General features: G+C 40.1%; 1 protein-coding gene across 3 annotated transcripts in view; it reads right to left on the bottom strand.

Moving 5' to 3' along the window:
• BDP1 (BDP1 general transcription factor IIIB subunit) overlaps positions 1-12172 on the bottom strand; it is a 54229-nt gene that overhangs the window by 16133 nt on the left and 25924 nt on the right. For 2 of the 3 annotated variants that reach the window (XM_081212457.1, XM_081212458.1), the window contains exons 24-34: positions 11208-11415; positions 10361-10566; positions 9800-10022; positions 6766-6959; positions 5972-6356; positions 5044-5151; positions 4147-4180; positions 2624-2707; positions 1441-1756; positions 502-659; positions 38-191 (exon numbers count right to left, since the gene is read on the bottom strand). In XM_081212457.1, the coding sequence (XP_081068583.1) occupies positions 38-191; positions 502-659; positions 1441-1756; positions 2624-2707; positions 4147-4180; positions 5044-5151; positions 5972-6356; positions 6766-6959; positions 9800-10022; positions 10361-10566; positions 11208-11415 (2070 nt within the window). The remainder of the gene's footprint in view (positions 1-37; positions 192-501; positions 660-1440; positions 1757-2623; positions 2708-4146; positions 4181-5043; positions 5152-5971; positions 6357-6765; positions 6960-9799; positions 10023-10360; positions 10567-11207; positions 11416-12172) is intronic. The other variant, XM_081212459.1, reaches the window with a different exon arrangement.

The raw sequence follows: 12172 nt of genomic DNA, 5'->3' as shown, positions 1-12172 counted from the left end.
AAAAGTACTAGCATGTGAAAATTATTAGTGTTATTACCTTTCTATGTTGTCTTTCTGCATGGCAGGACCAGAACTTGGAAGCTGTAGATGATGTTTCTCTGCAGAGCTGCTCTTAGTTAGCTCATTCAATTTGAGATTCTTTTCCAGTTCAACTTTCTGCTCTTCTATTGCATTGTCTGACGCCTTCTTTTCTATTATTTTAGACATTAAAACACCACTCAGTATAGTTTGCGGAATAAATATATACTATTTTGGATGAGGTTACAACCTTGACAGGGCATCACATCACCTAATCCCCAGCTGGAAGGATGAACAGACAGACACAGGTACCTACAGGTTTGGATGCACATTTGGGGGCCAGAAGCTTGTAATTTAGGAAAAATGAAATCAGATATTCTCAGAAAACATCTCCACAAGCACAGAGTACAATTTCTGCACAGGGTAAAGGATTCGTAAAGTCCTGATAACTAAATGCTTTAAGCGCAGGAACCAAAAACTTACCATTCTGGATTTCTTCAGATTGTTCAATACACGAATCAACATATTTTTGAGAAGCTTTCTTGCTCAGCCTCAGACTTCTGTTAAGATTTGGTTTAGGCTTAGGAAACCTACATCTTGCTTGTTTGGATGATTGATCTCCTTTGGATGACAGTAAATCACTGCAGAGAAACAGAAACCACCACTGAGTACCCTTAATTTCAACATTTATCCAACAGAAATAGTCAAAATCTTAGCTAGCAATGCAACCAATCTAGAAAAGGCATAAGAATGTCTGTGACAATTCACGTCAAACACCTTGGATGCAATCAACCCCCGCGCTTCAACTAGCTTTAACTAGACAAGAAGGGCAGAGGTACAGAGGGCATGTGGTTGGACACATTAGTGCAATAATTTTGTCCACATCATCAGGCCACGATTCCATAACACTTGGTCAGATGTGGCACTGGACACCTTGACCAAATTTGCCATAACAGTGGCATCCAAGTCGCTACAAAGTCAAGGGGCTTTATCCCCCAAGTGTCTTGTCAACTACTCAAACTAATCACAGTTTGTTAAAAGGGAATCTGGGGTAACTAATATTTGGATACACAGCAAAAAAAATGCCAGCCGAGCCCTTGAGGATGTGGCAAATGCAACAAAGAATGTCTTCTTTGCTGTCTTCACCACCACATGGCAAGCACAATTATATGTCCTAATGTGTTTGGGAAGCTTTAGAGTGAGTGACCTAGTCCTAAAAATCATAGACTGAAGATGAAACATAACACTATACACCTATGTTGTCCATTTACTTATATTTACATGGGATGGCTCGAAAAGATTAACTTAGAATGGAGAACAGCTAGGTGATATCATGCAATCATGGTAAAACTTCTTACAACCTAAAGAATGAGGAGGATTCCTAACTAACACAAACAGATTTTTAAATAGAACAATGCAAACCTGCTGATTCTAGTTGTTTCCTCTGAGCATGCTTCCAAAACTGATGTACTGCAATGCTGTGCAGCAGTTTTATTCATATTTTTTGAAAGTGACACATTAGTTGCTTCCTGTAAGTAAACTTCCAAGCCTGATGGTTCAACAATATGATCCTCTGCAGCAGTTACGTTTGCACTGACTGAAGAAAGCGATTCATTTTCTGAAGGGGCAGGATGTTGCATATGACAATGGACTACGCTTTGCTCTTCGTGACACTCATTTGGGAAGCTATCAGTTACATTCATTTCATCTTTACTGGGAAACTCCTGAATTTTTGGTTCTTTTTTTCCACAAAAAGAAAAAAGTTGAAAATAATTAAATTCTTAATTTACGTATAACAAACATTTACACTGTGCAATTTCAGTTGGGACAATATAAAGATTACAGTTTGAAATCCTAAGTAAATGATACATTTTCGTGTCTATATTTCATTAAATTACACCACTGCTTTTTGAATGAAAAATACCCATGAGATTAGAAACACAGAATTCTACAACTGGAATCCATTTTGCAGCTAAACCAATACTTTTATTTTACAATATTTGAATCTTGTGCAAAGTCTGGTTCTTTGGTTAAATCGAAGAGTACCTAAAATGATGTTTAGGGTTTACTAGATACTTCTTAGTCCAGATCATATGGACATCCTTCAGACATTTTTAGTTGCCAAAAGACTGTAATGTAATGTATGACTAGCATAAATAATGTAAAATGGTCCCCAAGTGCAAGTTTCATATTTCACTTCTTCAATAAAAGCATTCCATCCAACACTTATCACTCTCTTTCTCTTTGTTTTAATAAAAAGTAGATTTAAAAAGGAAAGAAATGGAGCAGACCTCCTGGAAATAAGAACCTACTACTGTCACCTAAGTATAGAATCCACAAAATATGCCCTGGCTAACAATTAGAAGTGGATGACCTGTAATCACAGTGAAGAGGAGACAATTTGGTCTTCCCATATTTAAATAGTGCATGCTTTTAAAACAAACTTAGTTTGGTGTTCAGTGCATGTTAATTAAATATTGCAAAGGAAAAATAACCTTTATTTCCACCCTCCAAAATAATCACAAAGCTAGAAAAGAATAAAAACAATACAGAATCCATTGTACCACTGCTATACCAAAGTGCTATATGATAACACTGAACATACCTTGGATGCCAATGTTTAACTGGAACGCTGGATCTCTCATAGCAAGTAAAGTCATGGCTGCTTCGGTACTTCCATCACTAATCCCTGAAAAATGTTTACCAAACAAAAGCCACCAAAATCAAATTTTGTTTCTCTAGTACACCCAAACTGCTTATGCTTGTCTTAAAAATGACTAGTTGCTTTTGGATCATCCTAGGTATTAAAATCGGTTTCTAACACATGCATCGTTCAGCATCCCTCATTTACAAACCATGAAAGTGGTTTCAAAGTTCTTGTTTTACAGTGCAATCTGATATGCTTTCTACTCAGAAGTAAGTATCGTTGTTTTCAATGCAGCTTACTCCCAGGTAAGTGTCTATAGCAGCATTTGCCAACCTGGTGGCCTCCAAATGTTTCTCGTCAGAACCCAGCAAGGCTGGTCTGTGGGACTGCAGCCTGAGTAGTTATTTCTTTCTTTAGGGAAAGAGAGACTTGAGGATCTCATCTTTTAAAAACTTTTTTTTTGTAAAGACCATTATTAATAAAATTTACAAATTTAACTTGGTCTCAATGGTACATTTACTTATGTATAGTTTTTTACCCTTCGCTTCATTCAAAGCAAGGCTCCCAGTGGCCTATATCAATCAATAATAAGACAGTTCCTGCTAGAAGACATGGCCCAAAAGGAAAAGGAGGAAAATCAAACTCATAAGAATTTCATAACTACAAGCTTCTTTAAGTGGCTATTCAGTTGTTCAGTGTTGTCAGAGCTGCTTCCAGATCCTAGCTCACAGAGGATCACGCTAGCCAGCGGTCACTTTATAAAAGTCTTTATTGAGTTACAGTTTCCATTCTCAAGCTGCTGCGCGCAACTCTACGTCTTAAGGGTTAGACCGGCGAAGCTCCGTCTGAGTCTCCGCCCCCTGTGCACCAGCTTACTAACCTAGCTTTACTCCACCTTTTCCGCCTGACCGTTCTTCTCTGGGTCCCTCTGCCCCCCGGGGTCTCTTCCTTCCGGGACTCTTCTGACGCTGACCCCCCGGACCCTCCTGTCTCCTTGCGCCGGGCTTTAGGACCTGGCTCCCTTTCCGGGCTGCTTACTGCGCCACTTTCCTGTGCATTTGAACTTGGCGCGCGCGCCCAACCTTCCACTTTCCTCCTGACCGTTTCTTCACTCTCCGATGGAGGTTTGGCCACTCCTGACTCGTGCCCTCCCTCCTGTTGCGAGCTGACAGCGCTTGATGCCTGGCGCCCTTCTTCTCCCCTGCTCTCTGTTGGTGACGCTGGTCCCGATTTCCAACTGCTCCCCTCTGAGCCCCCTCTGGACCCTTCTTCCTGGGGTGTCCCCCTAGGCTCCCCCCTTGCTCTGGCCACTGGTGCTCCTTTCTGTGAATCTTCTGATTCACTGGAAAGACTCGGAGATCTCGGGTCGTCGTCATCACTCATCTTTTCTTCTGCCTCCTCCCCCTCGCTCTCTGTTTCCTCCCTTGCCCTTGCCTCTGCTCCTGAACCCCTGACAAGTGTCAACAACTTGGACCATTTACCTGCTTTCTTTTCTTGATCTTCTTGTGCAACCACCTTAGATAAAAAGAAACGCAAGTTAGCAACTGTAGTTTTGAATCCCTCCCCCCCCCAATTAAATTAAATTAAATTAAATTAAATTCTACAGATCAGCTTTTTCACTTAGCATGGATAGTGACAATAACAGCTTGGCTGGCATATCATAAGCCACATGTTGTCATAAAGCATGTTTTAATCATGATCTTGCTCCCCTATTGCCACATGGTTCCACACTCTCCACACAACTCAAACCAACCATATTTTGGCTTGTTCTGTTGTTCAAATCTGGATCATGGTTTGCTTGTTTCAAACAAACCATGCACGAGGTTCATTTAATGTTTATTTCATGTTTCATGTGTTTCATGTTTGTTTAAATGAACCTGGTGCATGGTTTGTTGGAAACACACAAACCATGATCCATATTCAAGTGACATGATCAGCCATACTATGGCTCATTTGAGCCACGTGGACACCTTGTGGGGAAGCAGGAACAGACAAGCCACACCAGGAGGAAGAGCAAACAAGGCCTACATCAGCACAAACAACAAGGCTCCACATTCCTGCAGGTTTGCCTGTTATCATGCCATACTGGAATGGTGTGCTACATGCATTATCTGAATAGATGAATATACTGCTAAAAATAACTCAGTTCTTTAATCAGTATTGCCACTCCCTAAAACATTTGCTTCTCATCTTGCTTAAGGGAGTGGGGATTATTCAAGTGGCATCACAAAAGCGTAATATTTTTGCTAGCCTTGCTCCCTATTCATGCAAATGATACGTTAACTGTCCTAAAGTAACAAGAACTGAATTATGCTAGAGAAAATAAGTTTTAAATACATTTAAGGATGTTGCATAAAGAGGGAAATCAAAATACTTACATTTTGTGAGGAATACAATCCTTTGTCTGTCTGAATTACAGGCTGAGCATCTACATTCAGTTCATGAGACAGAAATGGCTCATCTGCAACATTCTCATATATCTCAAGCTGTTGGGCAGGGAAGCATACCAATTCAGTTTATCAGTTCCCCAAAACCAAACACATCCTGAAAGGGATCTAAGAAATGTCCTTTGTGCATTATAACTGCTTTCTGCACACTTAAATATAACGGAAGTGACAGCATGATATATTTTCAGATGCAGTGGAGGTGCTATATGTTTCACAATTCTCAAAATGCAATTCTTTCTAAAAGAGGCATAAGCAAAACTTCAATGGGACTTAAGTATGCATGCACTCTTAGGAACAGGAATATTTAGACGAACAATTGCTAATGGGAGAGGGAGCCGTGGAAGGAATGGACAGATAATATCAAATGAAATGTTGAAGAAATAACTTTCTTAAGAACAAATCATCAGATTGCCAGTAAGGTAACACATGGGAAAGAATTCCATGTCACAGACTATGACTGAGGCCAAAAAACTAAAGTCATGGCAAGCAATTGGCCCCATATTGTATAATGTAGACCATCTTTCTCATGGCAAAATGATCCATCAACTCTTCTCCATTAGCTGTTCTTTTATACTTGACAATAAAATGTCTAAGACCTTCTATTTTCTGCTTTAGCTTAAAGGGTGCTAAGCAGCTATATGTAAGTATGGCCAATCAGAGAGACACACTGAACTGGTACATCTGCAGTCATCTCTTTACAGCAGGCATGATGCAATTATAGCTTTCCAGATGTTATGAGACTGTAAATCCCATAATTCCTGACCACTGGCCATGCTGGCTGGGCCATATGGGTGTTGGGGTCCAACATCTGGAGGGGCACTGGTTCCTCACCCGCACTTTACAGGTGTTTCAGTCATACCTCTTCCATTGTTTCCTCAATCTGAACAGGAACTGGATTTGGAGATCGAAGCCCTTTAGGAACAAACACTGGAGCTTTGTTTACTTCCTCTGGTGAAAAGCATTCAACTTCATAGTCCGGCTCAAAGTCATCCCCATCATCGTCATCATCATCCTCTTGCTGAGAAGAAGCCCTAAGAGTCACCAGGTTGACCTTTGAATTCCCATATTCCTTTTTAGCATTCTTGCGAAGGACTGGTTTTGAACTTCTGCCTCTACCAACATTTGGTTTCCCCTTTTGGTAGTGTTTCCCCTTTTCACTAAGGTCATTCTCACATTCAGAAGCGAAAGACGTTATTGACCCACTTATGTTTTTCCTCTGTTTCACTGTCCTTCCCGCTTGTTTTCTAAGTATAAAAAGACATTTTGTTAAGAAGAGTTCATTGTAAAGGGTGGAAAAGACAGGGTGCGTATTTATGTTTCTTCTGTGATGAAAAAAGATAACAATCAACTCTTTTTTAAAAAGATACAAAACTTTTGCTAACATGTTTTTCCTTAGGGGCCTACATTTATATTATCAATATGGACTAGATGTTCGAGTTTTATTCATTCATAGAAGCATTTATGCTCCACGTTTCCATTTAATACAGGCATCCCAAAACTCGGCCCTCCAGATGTTTTGTGACTACAATTGCCATCATCCCTGACCACAGGTCCTGTTAGCTGGGGATGATGGGAGTTGTAGTCCCAAAACATCTGGAGGGCTGAGTTTGGGGGTGCCTGATTTAAAGAATAATGTTCGAAGAGTAACTTTACCCTTTTATTCTTTCAGATGCTCTCTCCTGGACAGAATGGGCCTTAGAGGTTTCTTTCTTGATTTGACTTCCACTGCAAGGGGACTGTTCTGAGGAATCACATTTTCCAGAGTGCCTGTGTCCTGTTGGAGACATCGTCTCAATACTATCTATATGACTTCTTTGTCTTGATTCAGAAGATGACGCGGAATTGTGCTGGAAACAATACAAAATTGTGCCAAATTTAATACGTTAAACTCTTCTGTTTTTTTTTTGTTTTTTTTTTTAATAAATTTTTATTGGTTTTACAACATTTTTAGAAAAAACAAACAAACACAAAAAATGACAAACAATGACATACAAAGTAATTTCAAAGATATTTTCATAAACCTCTTTTCTTGGACTTCCCCATACCCCCCCTCTCTGCATCCCAATGTCCATATTTGAACTAGCAACTCCCAATTGTTACTTTCTAATCTCTGTCATCTTAGTCCTCTTTTATTGTCTAACCTTGTATCCTTGTACCCAATTGCTTCTGGCAACCACAACATTTTAACTTTCATTCAATTTATAGTAGTCCTTAAGATAGCTTTTAAATTTTTTCCATTCTTCTTCCACCGTCTCTTTGCGTTGGTCACGGATTCTGCCTGTCATCTCAGCCAATGTCATATAGTCCATCACTTTCATCTGCCATTCTTCCAGAGTAGGTAAGTCTTGTGTCTTCCAATACTTTGCGATGAGTATTCTTGCTGCTGTTGTGGCATACATAAAGAAATTTCTATCTTTCTTTGTCACCAATTGGCCGACAATGCCCAAGAGAAAGGCCTCTGGTTTTTTAGGAAATGTACATTTAAGTACCTTTTTCATTTCATTGTAGATCATTTCCCAGAAGGCCTTTATCTTCGGGCATGTCCACCAAAGGTGATAGAAAGTACCTTCAGTCTCTTTACACTTCCAACATTTATTATCGGGCAAATGGTAGATTTTTGCCAGTTTGACTGGGGTCATGTACCACCTGTAAACCATTTTCATAATGTTTTCCTTTAAGGCATTACATGCCGTAAATTTGATACCGGTGTTCCATAACCATTCCCAGTCATCTGACATAATGTTGTGTCCAACATCCTGCGCCCACTTAATCATAGCAGATTTAACTGTTTCATCCTGTGTGTTCCATTTCAACAGCAAGTTATACATTCTAGATAAATTCTTAGTATTGGGTTCTAGCAATTCGGTCTCTAGTTTTGATTTCTCCACCTGGAAACCGATTTTCCTATCCTGTTTAAAAAATTCCATTATTTGGCGATATTGAAACCAATTTTCTACTTTGTGCTTCAATTTCTCCTGACTTTGTAGTTTAAACTTGTCTCCATCCTGTTCTAAGATTTCCCAATACTTCGGCCATCCGACCTCCATATTGAGTTTCTTCACTGCTTTAGCCTCCACTGGTGACACCCATCTAGGGGTTTTATTTTCCAATAGGTCTTTGTATCTTATCCAAACATTAAATAATGCTTTTCTAACAATGTGATTTTTAAAAGTACTGTTAACTTTGTCATACCAAAGATATGCATGCCAACCAAAAGCATTATTGAAACCTTCCAGATCCAAGATGTCCGTATTCTCGAGAAGCATCCATTCTTTCAGCCAGCAAAAAGCTGCTGCCTCATAGTACAATTTTAGGTCCGGCAGGGCAAAACCCCCTCTTTCTTTAGCGTCAGTCAGTATTTTGAATTTAATTCGGGGCTTTTTGCCCTGCCAGACAAATTTCGAAATGTCTTTGTGCCACCTCTTAAAACATTCCATCTTGTCAAGAATCTGCAAGGTCTGAAACAAAAATAACATTCTAGGCAATACATTCATTTTAATTACTGCAATTCGGCCTAACATTGACAGTTTCAGATTTGACCATATTTCTAAATCTTTTTTAATCTCTGACCAACATTTTTCATAATTGTCCTTATACAAATTGACATTCTTAGGTGTTAAATAAACCCCTAGGTATTTGACCTTCTTGACCACTGTCAAACCTGTTTCCTCCTGAAATTTCTCCTTTTCCATATCTGTTAGGTTTTTCCCTAAAACTTTAGTTTTTTGCTTATTCAACTTAAATCCAGCTACCTGGCCAAATTGTTGTATTATTTCTAAGACCCTTTTCGTACTAGTGTTTGGCTCTTGCAAAGTCAATACTAGGTCATCTGCATACGAAAACTCTTCTGTGTCCTTTCAGATCTCCTACCCCTCCTTTCACATCCAGCTTTAAACAAAAGCAGCAGACAACCAGCTCCTTTAACATTCAGGTAAAACAGAAATAATTTTCAGTTTTATCTAAAAATGTTGAAATAATTGTCTTTCTTTTAAAAATGTCTAATTTATTATATTATCTAAATTATATCCTGCCTTTCCACACTGACACTGAAGGTGGCTGTTTTAACAGCTACAGAAAAAAATACAGGTTATACTAGTTGATTTCTATCTGTAGTCCATTACTAATTTTGGTAATGAAGTGGATAGTGTGCTAGGTCCGCAGAGTGACCTCCTTTCAAACTGCAGTTAACTGTGGTTTAAAAGGTGAACACCAGGCCAGCGAGGCTACCACTTTAAGAAAACCAATTAATGAGAAAGAAATGGAGAGAGAATGCGACAAAATCTTAATTTTGTGTATCTTATTGCCAAAGGAGCCTTAAAAAAGAAAGCAGGAGGCAATCTCAAGGACTTTGAACCTGAGAATGGGATCTGCTAAAAACAATACACATACACCTTGGGGATTTCCTGGCTTCTCCTTCCTGATGCAGCTCTATGTGTCCCCTGAAAACCCCTCCAAAGGGTTCACTGTGACACAGGCCACTGCATCTGGTGGGTGGGGAGGGAAGGGAATCCCTTTGCATGACTGGGTGCTTTCCACTCATCCTAGGATTTCATTGCTGTTCCCATGCTGCTGCAGGTGATTTCAGACAGCATAAAAGCAGTTCAACAACCAGCTTCTTTATGAAAATCCAATGTTGTCAAAACCATTTAAATCAAAACATGATTTAGAATTCCCGATCAGGGCTCACCATTAATGTGGGTGTTTTCCCAGATTTGCTGTCACTTGGGGTTGTGTTGCTTTGTGTATCGCTTCCAGTTTTCTCTTTGGTGCTGACTTCTCCTTTTGAAGAGGCTTTTTTCTTTTTAGCTGCTTGGGCTAGGTTTGGTTTTGGCTTCTGAAGAGGACCCCTCAACAGCTGTGTGGATTTTATGCTTTTTGAAAGACTCCCTTCATGAGCACCAGAGATATCACTGACCAAAAAGAAAAAGTAACAGCAAAACAATTCAGTGTTTAGTTATTCCTGAAAATGTGTGTGTGTGTTTTGGCATATCTACCTTTTATTGTCTAGAGTCGAAACCATATTAATATTTTTTCCTTTGAAAACCCAGAACCAATCTTAGCTCCTCCTTATCTCCTCCACACGAACCCAATAAATTTGTGAGAGTGAGAAAAAGTAAAAACAAAATCCCACCCTCACCCCTCTGGCACGGTTATTTTCAGCTTGGAGATCACTGAAAGTTCTAATAATGCTTGATATAAAGACTTGGGTACTCAAAAGAAACACTTAACTTATTGAAAACCATTTTACCTTTCTGGAAGATCCAGACACTTTCCTTCAACATCTTTAGAAACAAATATTTCTTTTTGGTCTTTTGGAAGTTTGCATCCCTCTGGCTTCTCAGTCCAATCAATTTTCTGCTGATCGATATTCCTTTCGGGTGATGGGGCTTCACTGGATTCTGACACTTCTTTTTTCTCCAGATCACCAAGGGATGCCTGGACATTGACATTATCCTTGATTTTTTAGAACAAATACGCTTGTCAATTTACTAACAGAGCAAACATAACCCTAACAACATAGTGCTCACCCCCTTGATGTTACTGGTCTTTAAGTCCCATCAGCCCCTACCAACACAGCCAACAATCAGAAATTACGGGAGCTGTAGTCTACCAACGTCTGCATGGGATCCCTGCTCAAAAGCTTGATCTGGATTGTGATCCAGAAGTTAGTGTGAACTGGAATTTCCCTGTAGAGTCTTAAGATGGTTGACTCTAAGAATTTTCTGTTTGACTTCTGTCGTCTGAATTATCATTGCTGTAGGAATTTAAGTTTGGCTTTTGTGGCTCATCCCACAGTAAATTTATGAGTCTTTAAGGTGACACAAGTAGGTTCGTTGCTCAAAAACACAATTAATTTAAAATACACAACAGAAAAAGATATGCAGGAAAAACTCTATAAAGCCTTTGCAAGAAAAATGGTCAATTATTCAAGAATGTGGGCCAGAACTATTTTGCTTCTGCGGCCCCTTTCCTAATGCAGACCCCTCTGCTCCCTCACCTGCCCAAAAATGAACCGGAAAAGCAGCAGCATCTCCCACAATGTTGGGACAGGTAAAGCTGTGCTTAAATGAAAGAAAACTAAGTGTGTAGCTAACCTCTGAAGGCGGGTGCAGATCACTTTCCTTGGTCATCTCTGTTTTTTCTATGTCTCCCTCAACTGGAGCAGTAATGCTCTCTGACACGGGGTCTTCTTTCTTGTCATTCATTCTTCCAAGGTTCGGCCTGACTCTCTGGAATCGACCTCTCACCAGCTGAGCTGGTTTGATAGTACATGGCTTATTCTCTTGGGAAGTTGGTTTTTCCCTATCCCACAAAAGGAGAAAATGTTACTGAAGTGATTCAACAGGCCCAGGAATCAAGGGAGTGCTGTTTGTGGCAAAAGCCAAACAGGAGAGAGAAGAGGAGACTTCAATCCTTTCACCATCTACAGCTACTCCCCCCACCCCCGCCTTGCTAGCTTTGCACATGCTGAGCCTCTCACCATTAGGCAAGCCAGCCTCAGCAGCTGAGAGCAGCAGTAGTCTTGTGACCTCTGCATCTGCAGCCAAGCTATATCTCCTGGCTGCAGCACCAGATACAAAGCCAGCGCTACAATTGTTTTAGCTGTTTTCAATCGTTGTTGTTTACAGTTTTACTGAGGAAGGGAAGATGGCTCCACCCTAAAGTTTAGCTTAGAAATATTCTTAATTAATAAATTCACAGATTTCCCCACTTGACCAACTGCTTCTCTCTCAGTGGCAGTTCTAGAGCAAGAAAGAGCAAACTTAACCAGAGGAAGTAAAGTACCGTATTTTTCGCTCTATAACATGCACCAGACCATAACACGCACGTAGTTTTTAGAGGAGGAAAACAAGGAAAAAAATATTCTAAACGAAATAGTGGATATATGATTTTTGTGGTTCATGCTGTGGCCACAGACATGTGATCTGACAGTGAGTTTGGAGTAGCCCAATGCAAAAATCCTGAGGATCCATGCTTTGTAACCACAGAGGAGAGAAGGAAGGGGAACCATGGATCCTCTGCTCACGACTGCAGCAGATTCCCCCCCGCCACCCGCAGG

The sequence above is a fragment of the Podarcis bocagei genome (genome assembly GCF_964188305.1).
Source record: "Podarcis bocagei genome assembly, chromosome: 11".
Lineage (NCBI taxonomy): Eukaryota > Metazoa > Chordata > Lepidosauria > Squamata > Lacertidae > Podarcis > Podarcis bocagei.
Note: the sequence above shows the minus strand (reverse complement) of the source record. Positions and strands in the feature narration are given on the sequence as shown.